Source organism: Polypterus senegalus, chromosome 14 (assembly GCF_016835505.1).
Source record: "Polypterus senegalus isolate Bchr_013 chromosome 14, ASM1683550v1, whole genome shotgun sequence".
In the NCBI taxonomy this organism is placed as follows: domain Eukaryota; kingdom Metazoa; phylum Chordata; class Cladistia; order Polypteriformes; family Polypteridae; genus Polypterus; species Polypterus senegalus.
Window position 1 is genome coordinate 143,775,167 of NC_053167.1, and position 24,553 is coordinate 143,799,719.

A 24,553-nucleotide genomic window follows, 5' to 3' on the forward strand; every position below is an offset into this window, starting at 1 on the left:
GTCCTTTCTGTCTTAAGCATGATGGTCATGGGTTGTGTGACAAACATTTGGGTAACTGGACAATGAGATCCAGAGCTACTGAAAATAAAAAAGGTGAACTGCTGCAGTTCAATGATGCAAGCTTTCTTCACCTCCTACAAGAGAGCTTCTGGTAGACTTGTTGTGCTAAATGTATGAGGACCTGTAAAAAGTACACTTCGTACTGCTTGTACATGTTGCACATGTCATTTGTTAACCTTAAAGCTTGTTTTGATAAAGGAGAGACGTTTCTGTAGAAGTAGAAGGCCGTTTACCTGGTATGTTTTTGGGATTTGGTTTTGAGTTTACGTATTCCTTACAATTATATTTGCCTGGGCCATTCTGGTTATTTGTCTCTACGGGTTAAAAATTTGTTTTTGTAGCCTTTCCCCTCTATTGTTACAACCCAGCCCCCTGCTATTGTTAATAGTTTTGTCAATTTGTAGCCTTATTGAATGTGGTATCCAACTTGTTTATGGTCCTCAGGTGCTGGAGGTAATGAAGATGCTGCTCCATCCGCCTGAGGGAAACAAAAGCTGTCGTGGCGAAAAATTCATCATCAGAAGACTTTTTACCTAAAAATAAAGGCTATTAGGACACGGGATAGACAGACAGAGTTTTAAAGCTTTATTGCAATAAAACAACACAAAAAATAACGAGGACTCAACCCAATACGGCCAGATTGAGCTGAGCCCTGAACATTGCAGCAATCAAAGTTTTTATAACAATTTCTTATCATTTTAACCTTGTTCAATGAGCTCATTCCGCACCTGCCTATACTGTCTATTGTTCATACCAGTTTCTGTTGTTCTTATTCTTGATTGGTTCTTCAACAGGGCATATGTCCTTTATTCCATATTTGGTCTTTCATGGTGTCACTTCCTCCTCTATCCTTTCAAGCTATACTATAATATTGGCCTAAAGCTAAACTTTAATTAAAAAGAAATATTGTATATGTTTTCATTTAATCATTGCTTGGCATACTTGATTTGTCTTAATTTCTACACTAAAGCTAATTTCTAATATGCTCTTCTATAATTATTACTAATGCCTGAATATACTAAGATCTTCATGCATTACATCAGTGTGACCCTGCTTACAGCAAAAGCCTTTTGTTGCCTTTCTGCTGATTCATCAGCCCAGCTGGTTTTGCTACGTGCCTTCCAGAGCCATCTTCTCTGTGTTATCGCTTCCTAACTTCCTAGCCTTGGACACAGGTGTTCTCAACCTCTTATCCTGTTCTAAGTTGGTTTCTGTGCGTCAATTTTCTGTTCTCTTCTTACTCTGGAAATTTTGCTGTAAGCTTAAAAAATAATGTAATATAACTGATTTTTTAGTTAACTATTTGCTTGACCTATCGTATTTGCTTAACATTCTATTCTCTATGCTAACATAAAAAAATTTCCTTCTACAGTCCTCCCTTTTGAGGCTTAATCAAGCCTCAAGAACTAACCTGATTCCAAAAGAAAGGTAGGGGATGTTGGTTCAATACTTCTTTGGAGCCCAATACGGACCCCTCACAGTTCTTCTCAATCTGCAACACCCGTACCCCTCCTCTGGGCGCACAGGAGCCAAACATCTTCCCCATCAATCAACAAAGAATTAAAGACTTCCTGGCCCTAACCTAATAGTCAAAAATGTGCATAATCAATCAATAATATTGAATAACGAGAATATAACATAATCCATAATGGTTACAAAATAATACAGAAGGCTTAAATGAATATAACAATTGTCCTTAATAAGGGCTTTTCCTTCGCTTGGAGAGATATATTCCTAGTGAAATTACAGTTTTTCTTCAACCCACGTACTTTGTGCACCGTAGAGGGTCACCTCCCTGGGGAGCGGTTACTAGCCCTTCACCCAAGGAGTTTCTTCTGGTTTGGTATTTCATTATCCACATTGTCATCAAGAAGAGAATCAAAATCTGTAACTGAAGATGTCCATGGTTCAAGAAATTGGATGCACACTTGTTTGACAGCATCTCTAGTGATAACTAATTAGAAAATTGGCAATAAGCAGCGAAATACCATTCAAGGATATAACGATACCATTAAGAGAGTAATTTCTGCTTCACTAACATGAACCCCCATGATTCCCAGGTTCAAATAAAGCTAATACTAATTATATTGGTTTTACCTTTCCTTTCTAAGATGGATTTGCACTAAACACATAATGTATGTCCCAATTCCTAAATATGGTGAAATAACTATTTAATGTACCTAGTTCTTTGTGTTCATCTACAATCAGACCTATAAATAATAGTGTTGGTGGTGATACAGATGGCATAAATATTTATCTTAAATAACTCAAAAATTCTCAGTTTTAGGTTGCCACCGCTGTGCACAATGATAATCAGAGATAAAGTCCTTACACACCTCACCATGCTCACATCTTAACACACTCATTCATAAAATCACCCAAATATACACCCAGCTGTGGTCTCAATCTTGAACCACCTTTATCGTATTAATGCAGCTGTTCTGTGGACAGTAGGTGTCAATTCTCCCTTCAGAAGACGTCAGCACTACTTACCAAAATGCAAATCACTGGGTCACTTTTGAGGTCACATTTATTTCAATTTCAATTTCAAGGGTTATACCCAAGCTTCTCATTAAGGATTCAGATTTTCAGAGATGTTCAGACTTCATCTGGGCTTTTTAATTCACAGACCACACACTCACCACTGTATGTATAAGACACTCCATCTCCTATGAGCCAAATTATTACTTCATTTCACTAATTTTATAATACATATACTTAACAAGCCATAATGTTAATCATTTGACCTGTATCGCCATCAACATGCTAGTCTGAACTGTATCATCCTATTCTAAAGGTTATGGATGTTCTGACTTATAGTAAGTATCCCTTATCCCCAAAATACTAGTTATGTGTGTCATCCCATAGGCTTACTATTATTCTTTTCAATTAAATAAATGTACCTAAATGTGAAGCTCTACATTATTTGTTATAATACTACAGTTAATAACCTATAATATCTAAACTGGACTGTACCTAACTAGTAATGGAATGCCCCTGCAATGACAATCACTTAACATTCTCTAATAGATCTCTTATGTTAGATTAGACTCAATTCTGATTAACTTTACAGGTAACATAAATCATTGGTCCCTAAAGGTAACTTCTTATCTCATACTAAATATCAGAAGACATATAACAACACTTATCTAAAAATATCTATTCTTAACCACTTTGAATTCATAAGAATTATGTCATATTCCCATTATTGCAAACATTCATTAAATACATATTATTTAGGAGTCCCTATATTCTGCTTTGCTTGCAAATAATTAGCTTTCCCTTCTATACCTTTCATAACTTTATGTTTCAAAATACTTTTAATTTAAAAAATGCTGCTAGTTGCCAAACAAGTGGACAGTCAAAGTAGGCTCCGGCAAAGAACATCGAGCTCTGCAGAGTAAAAGTGGGACAAATTTTCTTCTCTGATAAGGATTAAGGCAGGTGTTGGGGTCCAATATCCCAGGTAGAAAGGACCATGTTGTGGAGGATGGCCGGCTGTTTATCCCGGCCAATACCCCCAAGCCGCCAGGTGGAGCCCTCTTTGCAGCATGGAGGTCCCCAGAAGACCAGCAGGGCATCACGGACAATGGAGTTTTTATGCACCGCCCAGCTGGATGCCATGGGGGCCACGAGAGGGAACTGCAGGGAGGACCGAAGAGTTCTTTGTGCCCTATGACCCGGAAGTTCGTCATAGGAAGAGCGACGGGCTTCCGGGTTGAAAAAAAGTACTATTTACCCTGACCCGGAAGGAATAAGGACTTGTGGACTGTTGGATAGGAACACTTCCGGGTCAGGGAGTATAAAAGGACTGTGGGAGCTCCCAGACAGCGAGCTGAGTTGGGAGGCAGGGTGGCTAAGCGTCTGGGAGATTGGAAGATTTGTTATTTGTGATTGTTTATTGTTATTGGAGTATTTGGGAGTGGAGGGTGCTTTGTGCACATTATTATTATAATAAATAATAATTGGACTTTTTATCTGGTCTGACGTGTGGTCTGAGGGTACAAGGGTGCGAGAAAACCCTAATTCTGTCACAACGTCTAGAAGTCTTGAACCAAAGCAGGCAGATATCATCTATGATTCGGAATCCACAATGAACTTTTGGCTCAAACATCACCAGCATAGTTGAGCTCTTGGCAGCAGGGATCCATGATGCCTGGACTGGAATCGAAGTGTGTTGTCCAGTAGTCAGCTGATTGTAATTTATCTGCAGACCTTTACCACTGCCAGTCTCTGGTTCAAGTTCAAATGCTGTCATCTACGATATACTAGGAAATATCAGCTTTCACCTGCAGATGTAAAGACTTAAAAACACTCATTTGAATAGTCAGCATGTTAATTCTTCATTGGTAGCTACTTATGGATCCAAAAATAAGATGTCATAAGATGTCAGATCTGTTTCGTTGGGGGTACCCCTATTAAAAATATTACTAGCAGTAAAACAATCCAGTCTGTGCTTGTCTGAGTTAATGTGCCTTTAAACAGCCAGAGTAAAATTTAAAATTGATAAGCACAAAGTTCAGGCCTTCCTTTATAGCTGTTTCCAGTTTGGCTGTGTGTGCAATTTCCATTCAATTGAGAACATGTCCCAAGTTATTATAAAAATAAAGTCAATCTTAATATATATCAGGAAAAATGTACTCAGTAATAAATCATTACAAAAATTGGTCCCAATGATATTGGCATAATATTCAAATTATCTGCATTTGTTCCATAATAATTGAAAAATAGCTTAAAAAATTAAAAAAATAGTTTCAAAATTTAAAATTAAACAAAATCAAACATTTACTTCTACCAATACTTATTGTACCAACCCTTCCCTACCTTATTGACATTTGTTTTATCTCACAAGTTTTATCTTAAAAGTAGAGGAGATGTGGGAACAAACAGAAGCAAAGAGAAGGTTGAGTATTTATTACTTAAAGAGTTATGCTCCATGGAGGTTGGTGTAAAAAGCAAGAAAACTTCAACCAGTTATAATAAATTTGTCTTAGTGTTCATTGTACCCTCCCTTGAATGACTTTCAATGTATACCAGCAACCTCCAGAGAACATCTCATAGTCAGCATAGCAAGCAGAGTCAAGAAAGAAATCCACAGTCTGGACGGGTAAATTCTTAATTATTTTCCTTTTGACATTAAATATAACAAAACCAATTAGGCTCCACATTTCCTCTCCCATGTATCTAATTATAAAGCATTGTTCAAATGTGCAAAGTCCTAAGAACTTTTTACACAAGGTGTTCATATTTGAGTATATTTGGACCAGATCTAAGATTAACAAGGTCAGTGAAGTAAAATATCTCATCCCTTCCCACTCAAAGTCCCTTAAATTATTTCAAAGGTTATTTAGCAGCAAAAATAATCTTGGACTTTGTCTCTAACCCCTTATAACTTGTTATCTACAAACTTAAAGTTTCTATACATGTAACCCAAGTATTTCTTTCTTTTTCTTTTTTTTTTTTTTTAAATTAAAGCACCGCATACATTTGGATCTTAGATTCTTAATAAAAATGTGGCATTCAATCTTTCATTACTGCAGCAAAAAATATAAAAGTGAACCTTCCATTAGCTTTGTTGTGATCCCAGTATTCCATTATATTTCACACAAAGGAAATGGTTAAAGAAATCAATATATCAGAATGCCCCATAATGCAGAATGTGTCTTTATTTATTTACTATGAGGCCCTCTTTAAGATTTGCACATTCCCACTCATTTTAGAAAGAAGAATCCACTTCTTTGTCAGGTACATTTTCCCAGAATTTCGAACTAAGGAAGTACTTTAAATCTATTTCAGTTATATACACTGATTTCTTTTCCCCATAACTTTCTGCTAAAGTCAGTTGATCTTGCACGTTCTTTCATTATGATCTTTATGATGTTTATTACACGTTTTTCAGAATGTTGACTCCAAAGAGCACAGTCTGGTTTTCTCTTAGTTAACCCCCCGTTTCCCTGTTTTTATAGCATATTTTAGCATGGACCACTATACGGCCTGGAAGCCATTGTTTTTCTTTAGCTTCACTGCTATTTAAAAATAAAACAAATGTCTCCTTCAGTTGAATTTTTTTTTTATCATATTCTTCCTTACATCAGAGTCTGGCCAGTACTCAAATCAACAGGGTGCTCATATAATATCATGCCTAATCTGGAGACTTTTTACACCACCTGTTCAAATCATTTTTAATTTAGAATTAAGAGCTCTTTTAATTCTCACACACATTAATATCAATCATTTCATCCTTGCAAACAACACCACATATTTTTACACACACTCTCAAACGCACTTGAACTTATTTAACATGCACACATTGGGATCCCTTTACTACATAAAATCACCCAAACCATTGTTTTAACACATTCAACCTTACCCCAGTATTTATTACTTATTATTTATTTGTAAACACCATATTTGGAAACAATGCAGCAAAGAAATCAGAAAGAAAAAAATGAATTCTGAAGAAGAGAAAGTTCCATTCTCACTTAACATTACCAATCAGGACAAATGAATATAAAACAGCCTCTCATGACGCTAGCTGGTGTTAACCCTAGGAAACATAACACGATCCTGCTAGGCTCGAAACGGCGCTGGTTTCTAGATCAAGGAGACTCCATTGGCGAAACGAGGAATTGCTTCCGTGGCGATCCATTTCTGCATCAATAAGAGCAATTCCAACTATGGAGAAATCACGCGGTTCAATACCACAGCAAGACGGCACACCCCAGAAAAACAGCTAAACGGTCATTGAGAATATTAACTCAAAACAAATAACATGTAAGCTTCAACACAAATCACATATACACGTGAATCTTAGCATAAGTGCTAACCACTGCGCCACCACACACTCCACTGTAATAACCCCCATAATGCACAATTTCACATACACACATCACAAGAAAAAGAAAAGGACAGAAGGAAATTGAAAGACATTGTTTCCCTTGAATGTTATAGTTAACAAAAGTGCACTCTTCCTTAAGACTTGATCAGGGTCCGAAGGAAAGATGCCTCGCATTTTGTATAACCATTTGCATAATTAAAAGTGGATGCGTTTTTCATTTTATCAAATATTATACTCAAATTTATTTTAACCCATATTTTTACTCAGAGCCCTGGAAATTTAGATACAAAATTCATTTTAACCCATTTTTAGTCACGAGCTCTGGAAATTTATATGCACGAGGCAGTTTCAGCAAATCATAACTGAACTACATTACCCAGAAGTCTCCATGTTTCCCTTTCTTACTCCCAAACACACACACACAGAACAAACAACGCGCACACTCACACATTTTTAGCACAGACATTTTCACACACAGAGACATTAGCGAGCGCCAGGTACCTTTGAAGTTAAATACAGTGCCCTTTTTCTTTTTAACGCATATAATTATATTTTTTCCCACAAATATGTACAAATATATACACATAATCTACATACTCAACTCATTTTTCTATCGCTTAATTTTTCTTTTGGTATTTTCCTCCTACATTTTTCTGAAGGCTGCTTCACTTATCAGACGGCTCGAATTGTTTTTGACAGGGAGTAACATGAGGCACGTATTTGAATCAAGTTAACCTTTTCTAAACTTCACATTTTAATATCCAAATCCTAATAATAATCATTTTCTAATTTACCAAATGCTCGCACTTCTCCTAATTTTCTATACTTGACGTCAATTATGCTGTCTTGATAATTTTACGAAATCCTACTGCTGCAAGGAAGGAAACCCATGCCAACTGAAAGTACTGGTCAAGTGAACTACGTTAATGCTTTTCTGTTTATATTTTTGTAATATACTCTGTCGCTGATCTTTAATTTATATTCATCTTTATTAAACTACTTTGGCTTTCATATATTTATTTGCTGTAACTCCTAACAGTAACACCGTAATGTATCTCTATGAAAGAAATGCTTTGATTATAAAATCTCACTCACACTCGTTATGTGCTTGATTACTTTATTGTGTCTCTCGGTACCCACTATTTGGGTCTGGATCGTATTCACACTCACACTTGTCTCCGCACCTGTGGTTCATTTTAATTATCACTAAGAAAAAAAAACGGAGCTTATTCAGTCACTCACACAATCATTTATTCCTTATTTGAGGTTGGGGCAATTAAAAAATATATGTGTGTGTGTGTGTGTGTCTGGCTACACTTCACCTAGCTGTTTTTTCTATTTAATGGTGCAACCCTAATTACTGTTTTTCATTGTTATTTCTAATTTGGTCACACAATCAGTTTCATCCACTGTACTCAATAGCTCTTCCTGTCCCGTTTCTTCCCCCTCATTTCTCACCGTTATTTGTACTTTACATCCTATTTTCCTTCTATTACCGGGAGCACATGTGATATACCCGACGGTGGTGCCGGTGGGATTTTATTCTCTACCTCTCTGTCAGTAAAGCACCGATTGATTCTTTCTAGTGTTGTGCCTCTTCTTATTGCTTCCCCCAGAAACACTTGCATTATGTTTAGTTCTGCTTTTCTCTTGCCCTCTCTTTTTTCGCTAACATTTTATAATTATTTATGTCATTTATTATTTCTTCACACAGTTCCAGATTAAATTAACCTTTTCAGGGCCAGCTGTTTTGAAAACCTTTTTTTCTCTTATGCCATTTCTGAGATAATTTTTCAATTAGTTCTTTGTGGAGGGGATCGTTACGCCCCAATATATCCACGGGAAAATCGCTCGCACTCATCTTAACTCCTTGTAGCCGTGGGTTTCCTATTGCTAATCTTCAGGATCCTTTCTTGTGCCATAAATTTTGCTGCATGACTTTTCCACAATCTACAACCACAGTAATAAATCTTGTACTATCTTTCTCCTGAGTCTCAACCTTCCAGTATTTGCACAGCACTCTTCCTGTAATTTGATCTACAACTCCTGCTATTTTTCTTGTTTCTCTTCAATAATCTGTAATATTTCATTTCTCCTCCACTCTTATGTATATGTTTATCTATTTTTAGCACTTCGTTTATTCTCCTCCGAATACACGTTGTAAAGATGTTCAATCCTATTCTGTCTTTTTTCCTGCTCCATTGCTCCTCCCACCAGGTGAAATTTATTTACAGCTACTTTTATACGCTTAGGTTTCTCTATTTTTCTTCAGAGCAATATAATTATTTCACACACAAAGAGTTATACTCCCCTTTTATGTATATATACTTCATACATTCCCTATAATTCGCGCTCGTACTCAATCACACCTTTTAGCACCTAGCGTGCTAACCCTGTAGTGCCCTGTTCTTGCCCTAAAGTAGTTTTTGTACCTCTGTACCATACACTCTTTTTCCAATCAGCACATGTGTGCTTCACGCGCCGCGTCGCTTTTTAAAGCGCTCCAAGCATTCTGCGCACCTGTACGTGCTTCAACAATTGCCGCGACGCTTTTTAAAAGCGCTCCATACACACAACACTTGCGTTCCTCCCTGACCTATCAAAAGAGAAATCATAAAATAAACTAAAGTTCTAATTCCCTTATCTGTCCCTTGTACTAGCACACTCACTCCACCTGTTACCACACGGATCCCTTTCACCAGCTCTCTATACGAACTTGAAAGTATTTATCCGAACAGGAATTTCTGCCTATGCATTGGCCAATCCCCTTCTCTAAATTAAGGCGGGAATGATAGGTCCCCAAGCGCACCTGTACCAACTCTCCTGCTGGGGCACAATCAGAAGGAACTGCTGTTAGGTTTACCCAAAGATTGTCTCCCTCTCGAGACAAGCGGGAATTTCACAACATCTCGCCCGTCTCACTGGAGAACATACAGCCGCAGCAAGAGATGCTAGTCCAAGAATTCCACACCTATCTATACTCGGAAAGCCGTCATAACGGCACCTTCAGTATACTCTCGGTTCACCGTTACTATGGCAACCCTAGTATTTGATAGGATTTCAACACTACCCGTTATAATGCAGTCCTCTGTCCCCCAGATCAGAGCGTTCTCTATTAAAAACCAAAAAGCAAAAACTTAAATTCCCATTATTTTACTGCACTCTCATTCATGCACATACATGTACATGTACAGTCTCCACACATTCCATTTAAGTCTGTCTGCTCATCCCTTATTCCTACCTGTTCGTTTTAGAAAGGCCAAATGCTGCTTGTCTCCGTTGGAAGGGCGGATGCTCTCTGAAACTTTACAGAAATTAGTTTAGTGAAAATATTGCTTACCTTTTAGGTGGCCACCATCTGTGCCCGTTTCGTGAGCATCGGCCCTGCCTCTGGATTCACGTAGCTGCCTTGTTATTCTATCCCGTCGGGAAGTCACCAATAGGTCGTGGCAAAAAATTCATCATCAGAAGGCTTTTTACCTAAAAATAAAGGCTATTAAGACACGGGATAGACAGACAGAGTTTTAAAGCTTTATTTCAAGAAAACAACACAAAAAATAACGAGGACTCAACCCAATATGGGCAATTGAGCTGAGCCCTGAACATTGCCATAATTGAAGTTTTTATAACAATTTCTTATCATTTTAACCTTGTTCAATGAGCTCATTCTGCACCTGCCTATACTGTCTATTGTTCACTCCAGTTTCTGTTGTTCTTATTCTTGATTGGTTCTTCAACTGGGCAGATGTCCTTTATTCCATATTTGGTCTTTCATGGTGTCACTTCCTCCTCTAGCCTTTCAAGCTATACTATAATATTGCCCTAAAGCTAAACTTTAATTATAAAGAAATATTGTATATGCTTTCATTTAATCATTGCTTGGCATACTTGATTTGTCTTAATTTCTACACTAAAGCTAATTTCTAAGATGTTCTTCTATAATTATTACTAATGCCTGAATATACTAAGATCTTCATGCATTACATCAGTGTGACCCTGCTTACAGCAAAAGTCTTTTGTTGCCTTTCTGCTGATTCATCAGCCCAGCTGGTTTTGCTACGTATCTTCCACAGCCATCTTCTCTGTGTTATCACTTCCTAACTTCCTAGCCTTGAACACAGGTGTTCTCAACCTCTTATCCTGTTCTAAGTTGGTTTCTGTGCGTCAATTTTCTGTTCTTTTCTTACTGTGGAAATGTTGCTGTATGCTTAAAAAATAATGCAATATAACTGATTTTTTAGTTAACTATTTGCTTGACCTATCTTATATTTGCTTAACATTCTATTCTCTATGCTATTATAAAAAAATTTCCTTCTACAAAGCAGCCTTCACCCGTTTAGCTCTTTGCTGTTTCATTGCCTTTGGCCTCTTTATTTTGCTCTGAGTAGGCCATTTCTTATTGTATAACAAACAAATACCACATGGTTTAGGTTACCTCGGTCTGAAATCTGATCGTTTACTGGTTTGTTTTCTAATTCCATATCAATAGATAAGCCTTCCTCTTGATTAAGCAGGTTTTGACCACTTTATTAAGTTTCAGTCTCTGGATTTTACACATTTATGTTTTTCTTTGTTTTTTAAGTTTAATAGTTTATTTTTTTCTCTCTATAATTTTTATTATTTTGCTCTGTTTGCTAGTTTTGTTTATGAATTAATGATCGCCTCTCTGTTTTTCTTTTGTTAAAATTAGATGTTTGTTATTTTGTCACAACTGACCACCTGAAACTAAATTCCATTGCTTATGGGATTTCACCGAAAAAACTGGAGGTTTCTGCCAATGACTACCCAGCCTGGAGGAAAAATTCAATGATTGTCAGCCATGTCTTTGGAAGCTGATGGATGGAGGCAGAGGAACATCGAAGGCAGAGAAGAAAAACCCAACAGGTGGCCATGGCCAAGGTCACCATGGATCCATGGACCTTCCAGTGTAAAAAATACCCGAGGAAAGTTCAGTCACGTCTGGGACTGTACAGCCATCTCAAGGCCTAAGAGAAGTGAAAGGAAATTTGTGAAAGTCGAAAAAGGCCTACATTGATGGTGATAATGATTCTAATAGTTATCCTTACCACTGTCCTTGTTAATCCTGTTTAGTTTGACTGGTTAACTTTTTAAAATAAAATGAATATTTAATTTTCTTAGTGATTGTATTTTGAGGATAGGCATTCCCTTGTTTTTACCCAAAGTTTGGACTGTGGTAGAATAATTCATCACAAAGACAAAAAACTAAGTTTTGGGGACCATCCCCATATATTGTTGTCCAGACAATTAGAAAAAAAAAAAGAAGTGATTCAAAGTCTTGGAATACAATGAATGATTTACTAAGACAAAATGGTGGTTATATATTAGAACAAAAACATGTGACAGGAAATGGTTGGCATGGTGTGACGCTGCAACAACGTCAGGCAGATGAGCCGGAAGTGAGGTGATTTGTGGGTGCCAGAAGTGACGTCATCAAGGTTGGCCGGAAGTGACGTCATCGCGGCCATTTTGGAACCCGGAAGTTGCGGGGTTATTTTTCTTCTTGTTTTTTGTTGATGAAAGAGAGTTCAGGTAAGTACCACGTGACAACCCCTTATCTCGTGATGTTTCACTCACCTTTAGGCTCTTTGACTGCCTCCTAATCGCACATGTGTGACAGGACACATTTCAAAAATTAAAATGTGACTCCATGATGTATAATGGCAGCAAAATAATGCCAAGCAGAGTGATGACCCTGTAAAATGGTTTAGCCCGTGTAAAACAATACACAAAATGGCAATGGGTTAGGATGTTGTAATCCTAACTCGTAGTCTATAACCAGAAATAATTTATTACTTGAAGAACATGAACACACTTGATTTGCTTTCCTTTTGAGAATCTGAAAACTTGGACAATCAGGAAATCCATTGGGACAACTTTTATACCCCTTTACGTGTGATGCCACACTGTCTGTGACTACTAAGATCAGCCCAATAACTGCTACATAAATCAGCACAAAATGGTGACAATACCTGTAGAAAACAAAATGGCATTGTGGGAAGACACAACATTAATAAACAACAAAATAACAAATAAATAAATAACACCAGGATTGGGTTTAGCCACTGCAAAAAAACAAACAAACATATAAAGACCAAAAAAAAATGAAAACATAAAGGAACACCGCCAGTCATAACAGGCAACACACAGACGAGGAGCAAACGAAATGTCACTGTGATGGTATCGAAATAAAACTGAAAATGAATAATGCAAATACAGTAACATTAATCTTGAATTAAACAACGAATACAGTAATTGAGGTTATTGTTCAGTGACTTCCTGAGAAATGTGAAACTTATCATAATATGAAACTGAAAGTCAGAAAACAGCCTGAGGCCAGAAACAAACGTCTGTGCCATTTGCTTTCAGCACTAAACCTGATTTGCAAGTGACGCTTTTGAAGCAGAATGTTGTCGTGTTTGTTTGCTGAGCACCAAACTCACACCCTACTCTGGTTACATTAACACGTCAAGGCTCGGCATGAATCGAGTGAAAGCGTCAAAGACACCAACGTGAGTGACAGAGAGTGAGTTTCACGGCTTTAAACAGTTTGGAACAACGTCGGTGAGTAAAGAATGGGCTGCTTGGCTCTGAGGGGTGATGGAGGGGTCTGCTTATTTAATTTTTATGCTGGACAGCAAGATATTGGCAATCTCTGTGTTACGTGTCAAATAGTGACGGGCTTAACATGTTGAATTCTGAGCTCCAGTGCATGTAATAGCTGACAAATATCTCAAGAAATTAAGAGTTGGTCATTTCATCAGCTTTTCTGTATCATTGTGAAAACTGGAAAAAGAATAAAACAAATGATTTTTAAGATGCAACTCTAACTATGTGTGCTAACTCATCAAATTCTTGTAAACTCATTGCTCTTATATTCATTTTTGTTTTTATTAATTCCACATTAACTGAAAGTAGAATTTTCTGAGCATGATGCCTATTTTAATGAAGCAGCAATAACAAAAATGGAGTTAGTGCCTGTTTGTCGCATTTCATTTCTGATCAGCGCAACATTTTCCTTCGCTCTGACTTCCTCCATTTTGTTGTGAGCTCCATGACAGATGATTAGTTAACCTGTGGACTGATTCTTGGCTCTTCTAGCAGCTCATTCAGTTTGCTCTCTTTAGTTTTCTTCATTTCCCTGTCACATATTCAGACTTTTCTTTCTCAACAAAAATGTAACAACTGTAACAGCCTAAATAATGACAACACCTGGAAATTCAGAATGAATATGATAATAAAAATAATGACGGAAACGTTTTCACTTGTTAGAGCTGACTCTGTTACAAAGAACAGGCTTTGATTTGAAGGCTGTAGGATCAGCGGCTGACCTTACACACATACTGTACCTGGCACAGATCGCTTTGATAGGATTCTTTAAGTCCCCTAAGCTTTAACTTTCAATCCCTTCTTCTTTGGGACGCCTTCCTGTTTCAGAGATCAGGTTTTAATTTGTGTCTAATAAACGCAGCAAGAATGTTTTTCAAGTTTAAGCATAAAGAGTGTTTAAATGGACTTTTCTGTGCAGCTATGAACTTGATATGTCACCCCATAATAAAAAATAGATATAAAATATTTGTATGTATCACAAATAAAAGCTTATCAAATTCCAATAAATTCAGCAAGTATACTTTTGAAATGTCTGGGCTGACACTCAAACATTGAAACTGGAAAATAGCAATTTGCTTAATTATGGTGGGAGTGCAATGATAAACTGACCTGCACCCACAGGACTAAACTTGAACACCACAGAGCTTGTAAATGATCACATAACACTTTTATTTCTAAAACAAATTCATCCCATTATCGACATAATATTGCTTAATTAACACTCATATTACTTCTTTTTTTCCATTAAATTTGTGCAGGCCAATTAATGACCCCATTCTCTGGAAAGAGCTGGTTACCCAATGACAGTATATGATATTATATATTATATTATATTATAACAATGTGAATTATATACAAAGGTTTAAACAATTTTGGAAAACATTTTGTGTAACAATTTCAGTGCATTTTCTCTAAAATGACTATATTACTATAATATATTAGTATTACTAAATACTATATTAGGGTGGCATGGTGGTGCAGTGGTAGCGCTGCTGCCTCACAGTTTGGAGACCCGAGTTCTCTTCCCAGGTCCTTCCTGCATGGAGTTTACATGTTCTCCGACAGTCCAAAGACATGCAGGTTAGGTGCATTGGCAATCCTAAATTGTCCCTAGTGTGTGCTTGGTGTGGGTGTGTGTGTGTATGTGTGTGTGCCATGCAGTGGGCTGGTGCCCTGCCCGGTGTTTGTTTCCTGCCTTACACCCTGTGCTGGCTGGGATTGGCTCCAGCAGACCCCCATGACCCTGTAGTTAGGATATAGCGGGTTGGATGGATGGATGGATATTAGTATTACTAAATACTATATTATGGTGGCACTGTGGTACCGCTGCTGCCTCGCAGTTTGGAGCCCTGGGTTTGCTTCCTAGGTCCTTCCTGCATGGAGTTTGCATGTTCTCCGACAGTCCAAAGACATGCAGGTTAGATGCACTGGCGATCCTAAATTGTCCTGCAGTGAGGTGGCGCCCTGCCCAGGGTTTGTTACTGCCTTTAACCCTGTGCTGGCTGGAACTGGCTCCAGCAGACCCCCGTGACCCTGTGTTAGGATATAGCAGTTTGGAGAACTATAACATCTAATTAAACTTAACTGTTTCTAACAAATGCTAACACTTTCTCATTGTCTAATTTGAGCTCTTACAGACCTAATTGTATGAAAGTTAAGTCATTTGTTCTTTTAAATAAACTTTAAAGTTGAAAATGTCAGACAATGTTCGAAGGTCTATGCTGTACAGACATGGGGCGTCATGTATAACGGCGGCATAGAACTCACTATAACATGGCATAAGCACAAAAGCGGGAATGTGCGTAAAAATCCAGATCCAGGAATCTGTGCGTACACAAACTTCCATGTTCTTCCACTACATAAATCCCAATCAGCGTAAAAAGTAACGCACATGCACGCACCTGCTGTCTCACCCCAACTCCTCCAAGAATTACGCCTCTTTGAATATGTAAATTAATATAAATAGCCTTTAAGATCAGCCTTCTTTGAAAAGACAATGGCAAAAGTACAAGGGAAAATAGAAGAATTTCAGAGAATACCAAGTGGAGGAAAAGAAATATGTATTATTTGTTGGTTTAAACAGTGGTATAAACAACAAAAGGAAGTCGATCGAGTGACATAGTGTGTCGGAGAAACTCGAAAGCTCAACTTCACAAAGTCGCACAGTGCCTGAAATAAAAAAAGAAGTTGTCAGATATCAAAGTCACCGTGTAAAGGTGAGTCGTAGCCCACCGTCTGAGTGACATATGAAAGCTTATTAGAGTAGAGAGAAAAAAATAAATAAATAGGCACACAGTGGGAAAAAAGCACAAAATGTCAACTTTAATCTCGAAATTTCCACTTTAATCACGTAGTTTATTTTGTCATTAAAGTAGAACATCATAAACTTCATCTTAAAATCGTTGAATTTACTAGTTTCTCAAATCCCATCGTAACTAAAGTAGTACGTTAAATCTTTGTTTTGTATTTGATATTCTATGTGCTCTATGTGTGTGAATCACTACGTGCTTCTTAAATGGGCTTTCTCTTCCTCCATTACATTTGTGATATTACAGCTCTCTGAATAATTAAAATACTGAGATATATATACGTGATATCTTTTTCATGAGGATTGGAGTTAAAGCATGTTATTAAACATGGGAACACAGTGGCGCAGTGATTGTGCACGACCTTCGATGAATTTATTTTAGCAGTACTGTCTCTTTCAAACGTACTAACCTCCAATTCCTGTCCTTACATTTCTTTCTCCAAATACTCAATCGCCACACAATCAGCTTTGTAATAGATGTTAAGACATCTGTAAGCTTACAATGACGATTCTTCAGAACTTTTAAGGAACACTGAAATATCTTCGTAGTACGTGTTTAATTATTCTGTCCATCTATCCTTCCAGTGTCGCGCCAGCCCAGCAAGAATACAACATGAGGTACGAACAATCTGTGAACTAGCTAGCGCTGCGGCACTGTGTCCTCACATGTTTAATTATTAACAATATAGATTATTTAAATGAAGTTAAAGTTTTATCTTTATAATATAATCAACATATTTTGGTGCATTTCATCTTAAAAATCGTAATATCATCATCATATGTAAATACACAGTTTATAAAGTGGCACAGGTTGTGTAATATTATAACTGTATCACAAGTTTACAGTGAGGTGATTGTACTTATAAGGCCTAACAGTTCTACAAGGAGCACTTGATGGACTGATTGAGTGCATTTAGAGTTCTTGGGATGAAACTGTTTGTGAACCGCAAGGTTCGTATAGAAAAGTCTCTGAAGCATTTTTCCATGGCTGAGGCAGCGTATGCTTGATGCTGTATACCGATAATTCTCTTTCCAATCAGCTACTGCTGTCATTTCCCACTCAGATACAGTGATAGAAATACTCCGAGTGGTGCAATGAGAGTAATATGGAAGAAGATGATCCGCTGTTGCAACACCTAACGGGAGCAGCTGAAAAAAGAAAAAGAAGGTGTAGTGAGAGTAACAACGCTAAAGCAGTTATGGTATTGGAATACTATTCCAATGGCTATTTCCTGGACCATTATATTGTTACAAATTAATTACAATCAGATGCATTACACTAATAAACAATATGTGGTTAATTTCAGTGTATTTATAAAGCCGCATCAGTAATGTGGATCTGAAAAAGAAAGGGAAACCACACAGGAACAGGAGCACTGCTTTGACGTTGGGTGCCTCCAGTCTGCAAAACCGAGCGGAGAACTTGTGTACGACAGGGTATGAGGTACCGTGGAAATGTGCGTAGCTTTATGCCAAGTGTAGGTTTTATACATTGCGATTTGAACGTGGAAACGTTCGTATGCAACATTTCTGTGCGTACGCACCGTTTATACATGAGGCCCCTGTTCTTCACCTCCTTATGTTTTACTAGAATTCTCTGTTCAAGGTGTATCAAAGAAAAAAATTAAATCTGCAGGGGGTCTGAGGCCACGAGATCACCCAGCCCCCTCTAGGCATTCTACCTAACATCAATGACCTCAATCAGTCCTCATGGTATTTAGGGTTCTCATGGAAGAACTTGATGATGATGGTCATGTGAACTTCTGGTCTTTAATCCATCAATGTAGGGACATCATGGTGCTCTGATCAGTTGGTGGTGTTGCAGATCACCACCACAGAAAACCGGAGAAAGAACAGAAGAGAAAGTAGGGGTTAGTATGGATTTTAGAGCCACCATGAATAGTAATGATAATTAATTGAATATACAGAGCATCAGGATTAAACTAAGATGAAGCTATGAGAAAGCCATGTTAAAGTAATGGGTTATTAGCAGTGTTTTAAAGTGTTCCACCATCAGCCTGGCGAATTTCTATCAGTCTGCTATTCCAGATTTGAGGTGCATAACAGCAGAAGGCCACCCGCCTCACCACTTCTTTTAAGTTTAGCTCTTGGAATTCTAAGCAGATAAAGATAAGAGATAAGATAAAAGCCAAGCAGCTTGCGAGAAAGTGGCGCTATAAACCGTCGGTGCCTTCTGTGATCCTGGGAAATGTGAACTCACTACCAAATAAGATCGACGAACTGGCTGTGCTGGTGAAAAATGTCAGAACCTACAGAGAATGCAGCTTGCTGTGTTTTAGTGAAACGTGGCTAACAACTACCATCCCAGATGCTAACGTGGAGCTACCCGGTTTAGCACAGTTAGAGCGGACAGAGACGCAAGTACCTGCGGAAAGAAGAAAGGAGGAGGACTCGCTCTCTATGTCAATACAAAGTGGTGCAACTCAGGACATGTAAACGTTAAAATCTCCACTTGCTGCAGGGACATCGAACTGTTGGCCGTAAGTCTGCGTCCCTATTACTTGCCCAGAGAGTTTGGACACGTGATTGTTGTTATTGTTTACATCCCCCTCAAGCTTAACGCGAGATAGCGAGTGACATCATCCATTCCGCAGTTGCTAAGTTACAAACGCAGCACCCTGAGGCACTTGTGTAATCTGGAGACTTTAACCATGTAACGCTGGACAAAACATTACCTGCCTTCTCCCAGTATGTGGATTGTAACACTCGGGGAAACAGGACTATCGACCTACTGTATGCAAACGTTAAAGACGCATACAGCGCCACCCCGCTGCCTGCGCTTGGGAAAGCAGATCATAACCTGGTTCTGCTTCAGCCTCAATACAAACCAAGAGTGAGGGCGCTACCTACAACTACACGCTCATTCAGGAAGTGGTCCCCTGAGGCAGAGCAGGCTCTGAGAGACTGCTTTGGAACTACAGACTGGGATATATTGCTGGGTCACATAGTGAGAACATTGAAGAGGCTGTTGAATGCACAACTGATTACATCAACTTCTGTATGGACATTGTAGTTCCAGTAAGAACAGTACGCTGCTATGCTAACAACAAGCCATGGATTACAAGTGACATCAAGGGCCTTTTGAACCAGAAGAAAAGGGCTTTTAAAGGTGGTGATCAGCATGAGCTCAAGCGTGCAGAAGGAACTCCTAGTCCAGCTCAGGGCGACGAAAGAGCAGTACAGGAGAAAGCTGGAGCAGAAGTCGCAGTGTGGGATGGGATGAAGATTATCACTGGATGCAGCTCAAAGCGGGGTGCCACCATCGAGACAGACGTGGAGAGAGCAAACCAAATGAACAACTTCTTTAATAGGTTTGATCACCCTAACCCACTCTCACCTCGGAGTACTGCATCCTCCAACCATCCTTCTGCTGATACCAGCATAGGTGAGACATCCCCACCCACAATTACAGCAGCCCAGGTGAGCAGAGAGCTGAAGAGTTTGTGCCAGCAAAGCAGCGCGTCCAGATGGTGTATCGCCACGACTGCTGAAGGCCTGTGCGTTGGAACTGGGGAGTCCTCTACAGCGCATCTTCAACCTGAGCCTGGAACAGGGAGAGTCCCAAGGCTTTGGAAAACATCTTGTATCACCCCTGTCCCAAAGGTATCACGTCCTAGTGAGCTGAATGACTTCCGGCCTGTTGCTCTGACGTCACATCTGATGAAGACCATGGAGCGGCTGCTGCTTCACCACCTGAGGCCACAGGTCCGCCATGCCCTCGACCCTCTGCAGTTCGCATACCAGGAGAAGGTGGGAGTGGAGGATGCCATCATCTATATGCTACACGGATCCCTCTCCCACCTGGACAGAGGCAGTGGTGCTGTAAGAATTATGTTTTGGACTTCTCTAGCACCTTCAACACCATCCAACCTCTGCTCCTTAGGGACAAGCTGACTGAGATGGGAGTAGACTCACACCTGGTGGCATGGATTGTGGACTATCTTACAGACAGACCTCAATATGTGCTCTTGGGAACTGCAGGTCTGACATTGTGTCAGCAGCACAGGAGCCAGGGGACTGTACTTTCTCCGTCCTGTTCAATCTATATACATCAGACTTCCAATATGACTGAGTCCTGCCACGTGCAAAAGTTCGCTGATGACACTGCTATTGTGGGCTGCATCAGGAGTGGGCAGGAGGAGGAGTACAGGAAGCTAATCAAAGACTTTGTTAAATGGTGCGACTCAAACCACTTACACCTTAACACCAGCAAGACCAAGGAGCTGGTGGTGGATTTTAGGAGGCCCAGGCCCCTCATGGACCCTGTGATCATCAGAGGTGACTGTGTGCAGAGGGTGCAGACCTATAAATATCTGGGAGTGCAGCTGGATGACAAATTGGACTGGACTGCCAATACTGATGCTCTGTGTAAGAAAGGTCAGAGCAGACTATACTTCTTAGAAGGTTGGTCCTTCAACATCTGCAATAAGATGCTGCAGATGTTCTACCAGACGGTTGTGGCGAGTGCCCTCTTCTACGCAGTGGTGTGCTGGGGTGGCAGCATAAAGATGAAAGACGCCTCACGCCTGGACAAACTTGTTAAGAAGGCAGGCTCTATTGTAGGAGTAAAGTTGGACAGTTTAACATCTGTGGCAAAGCAACGGGCATTAACTGTCAATCATGAAGAATCCACCGCATCCACTGAACAGGATCATCTCCAGGCAGAGGAGCAACTTCAGTGACAGACTGAGCAGATCGTTCCTCCCCCACACTATGCGACTCTTCAATTCCGCCCGGGGGTGTAAATGCTAACATTACTCAAAGTTATTGTCTGCTTTTACATGCATTTTTATTAATATTTAATTTAATATTTTTTTGTATCAGTATACTGCTGCTGGATTATGTGAATTTCCCCTTGGGATTAATAAAGTATCTATCTATCTATCTATCTATCTATCTATCTATCTATCTATCTATCTATCTATCTATCTATCTATCTATCTATCTATGTACGTGAGAACCAGTTTAACTAGGCACTTCATGGCAACTGATGTGAGTGCCACTGGCCTGAAGTCATTTAGGGTGGATGTGTCCGGTCTTTTGGGGACTGGTATGATGGTGGAGGATTTAAAAATACGGGGGACTACTGCCTGGGATAATGACAGGTTGAAGATGTCAACATACACACCAGCTAGTTGTTCCCCACAGGCCTTCAGAACTCTGGGAGGAACTCCATCAGGTCCCACAGCCTTGTGGGGGTTCACCTTCTTCAGAGCTTTCAGGACCTGCATGTGTGTCACCTGAAAAACAGTATCCGTGGGGTCACAGGGGGCCTTTGAGGGTGTGTCTGTGTTCATCCTGTCGAACCTGGCATAGAAGGTGTTAAGGCTGTCTGGAAGGGTGGCATCTCGGGGGTCTATGGTTGTTTTTATAGTAATCTTATTGTGTCCCACACTAATCTACACTCTACGGGTGACAGCAGGGCCTTCAGCTCCAAAGCACCCAGACTTTGGAATGACATTCCGAAATTAATGAGATCAGCCGACTCCATTCATCCTTTTATAAAACAACTTAAAACTCATCTCTTTAGGAAGGCTTTTAACTTAACTTCACATTCTGCCCTTTCTTTCAGTTTACTTCTCTGTCCAGGTGCTCAGGATAATTTGTGTGTCTGTTATATCATTATATATATTATATATTATCATTATATCTTTTAGTATTGAATTTAGTATTTTACTCGGGTTTATTGTCCTTTATTCTATTTAATACTTTGCTATTTGTTTCATGGGTCTATTCAGGAAAACATTTGTATCCAATGTTACATATACCCTGCTTCTTTTTTTTTCTAAGACTAATGCCTTGAGCATGGGAAAGGCGCTATATAAATAAAATCTATTATTATTATTATTATTATTATTATTATTATTATTATTATTATTATTATTATATCTCATCTGCTTGTATTTCGTAAAGGTTATATTTTTCCATTGTGTTGTACTCATTGTCTGTTGTTTTTATTATACTTTTGTCCTGAGTCTACTAAAGACATCACCATATTGTGATTTTCTCTAAATTTACTTTAGCATCTCAAGAAGCTGGTGACAATCCTTGCAACACTGTGGACATGGCAAATAAGCCCCATCATAGACGCCCATCTCAAATTGCACGTAAGAATTTAATTTTACTATGTAGATCTTAAACTTCCAGAAGTATGCAATATTACACTTAACATTATAAAGCCTGTCAGCCTTTCAGTTTATTCTGAGCTTTCTTGGCCAGATTGTGCATAATGTTTGTATTGTAAGTTTTACCAGCATTTGGGACTTTGTTGTCATCATCTCCATCATTCTCAAGAAAATGAAGAGACTCAGAATGAAATGCTGGTGCAGCCCAACTTCTACCTGCATTCCCATTGAAATTCTGTGATACACGGAGACCTACAGTGTGGGACTAAATTTAAGAGTATGTGAGAGGACCTGGAGGTTTAGACTTTATTACAATGTTTGGGAGCAAGTGGTTAGAGTATAGATGGAACTCTGTAATCATTTGTATATATATATATATATATATATATATATATATATATATATATATATATATATATATATATATATATATATATATATATATATATAGTGGAACATGGCCCGGACACAGACAGACGGACATCGTTTTGTCACCCAACACACACATTTATTATATACAATATTTACAGTTAATTCATGCACAACCCAGTGCCTCCAGCACCGATCCCCCAAAGTCCAGGCCTCACTCTCCAGTGCCTTTCTTCTGGCCGCCTCCACTCCGCTCTCTCTCGTCTCTCGTCCTCTTCCACCCGACTCTTCACTCCGAATGAAGGGAGGCGGCCCCTTTTATACCACCCTGGATGGGCTTCAGCTGCTTCCCGGCACTCCTCCACAGACACGCCCCTGTGTGGCGGAAGTGCCGGCTGCGCACCCAGAAGCCCTCCGGGTGTCCCCAGTCTTCTTCCCCCAGCACTTCCTGGTGTTGGTGCTGAGGTCCAGGGTTCTCCAGGCACCGGGGTGCCCCCTGGCGGTGGCCAATGGCCCCTACAGGGTTGGGCTTCCAAGCCCTCTACCCGTGGCCCCCAACACAACCAGGGCGGTCTCCCCCTCGTGGTCTGGGTCTGGGTCCTCCTTGGTGTCCCGGCAGGGTACTGCCACAACATATATAGTTACAGAGGATATAGTTATATATTACTACAGTTACTACTTTAATTTATTATCACTGTTTTACTAAATATTGAATGAATGTAGTCTGCTCATTAGAGCCAAACTACTTGCCTAAGTTTCTAGACGCAGTTGGCACTTCCCTACCAACTAATACTAATGAAATCTTTTTCTTCCGCTAATGTAAATCCCAAAGTCAACTTAGCTCTGACCACTGTACTTTTCAAGCAGGGCAAGGACTCAAAAGAGTGTCTCATTTTGCTGTATTCTTTGATGAACGATGATGACAAGTTACTTGTAAAACTCTTGGCAGGATAACACCAGCAAGTTTTACCAAGCTGTGATCAGTCTGATTTCACCTGGGCATGACAAGCTGCAGACGGTATTAGACGTCTTGTGCATATTGTAGATGCAGCACCTTTGGCTCCTCTTGTACACAGACATTACCTGACCCGTAGAAGATGATTTGCTGTGGGCTGACCTTAGATCTGTTCTGCTCTCTTTATCCAAATAGGGATCTAGAAACTGTGGCAGAAAATGTTAACCAAAGAAGACTCTTGAGCCATCATTGTATGTGAAATTCAAATGGCCATCCTTTATTTGCACCTAGCGGTGGAGCCACCATGTGCCTTCTTCAAAGTATCATGGCAGCCTAGAGAAATCTAACAGAAAGCTTCCTTTAATCATTTAGGTTCATTTATATAACATATATCAATATATTTTACTTTTCACCCTTCAGCTTTAGGCAAATGGGATACTCCAGAAACACACCTCTGAATTAAAACTTATATAAAGTCCCAAACTAGTTAAACATATTAAATGTCTAATGTATAAGAAATAAGACTTTTCATATGTAAAGTGTTTTCACACAGCAAACACAAAGTTAAATGTTACATATGATCTCCAAATGATTTTCAAATAAAAAAGTGTGCTGGTAAAAATGAAGTCTGGATGTCATCATTTAACAGGAAGTTTTAAGCTCTTATTTTTTGATCCTTACAGAACCTTTCTTCATATGTTTGAATGCCCCACTATTGCTCCCCTTTAGTCTAAAGATGCTACCTTTAT

General features: G+C 39.2%; 1 protein-coding gene across 2 annotated transcripts in view; it reads left to right on the forward strand.

The window, feature by feature from the left end:
* Positions 1–13,291: 13,291 nt before the first annotated feature.
* Positions 13,292–24,553, forward strand: part of LOC120514418 (interferon-induced protein 44-like) — a 58,680-nt gene continuing 47,418 nt past the window's right edge. The window contains exons 1-2 of one of the 2 annotated variants that reach the window (XM_039734785.1): positions 13,292–13,480; positions 22,379–22,462. In XM_039734785.1, coding sequence (XP_039590719.1) covers positions 22,420–22,462 — 43 coding nt within the window. In that variant the 5' untranslated portion in view covers positions 13,292–13,480; positions 22,379–22,419. The remainder of the gene's footprint in view (positions 13,481–22,378; positions 22,463–24,553) is intronic. The other variant, XM_039734786.1, reaches the window with a different exon arrangement.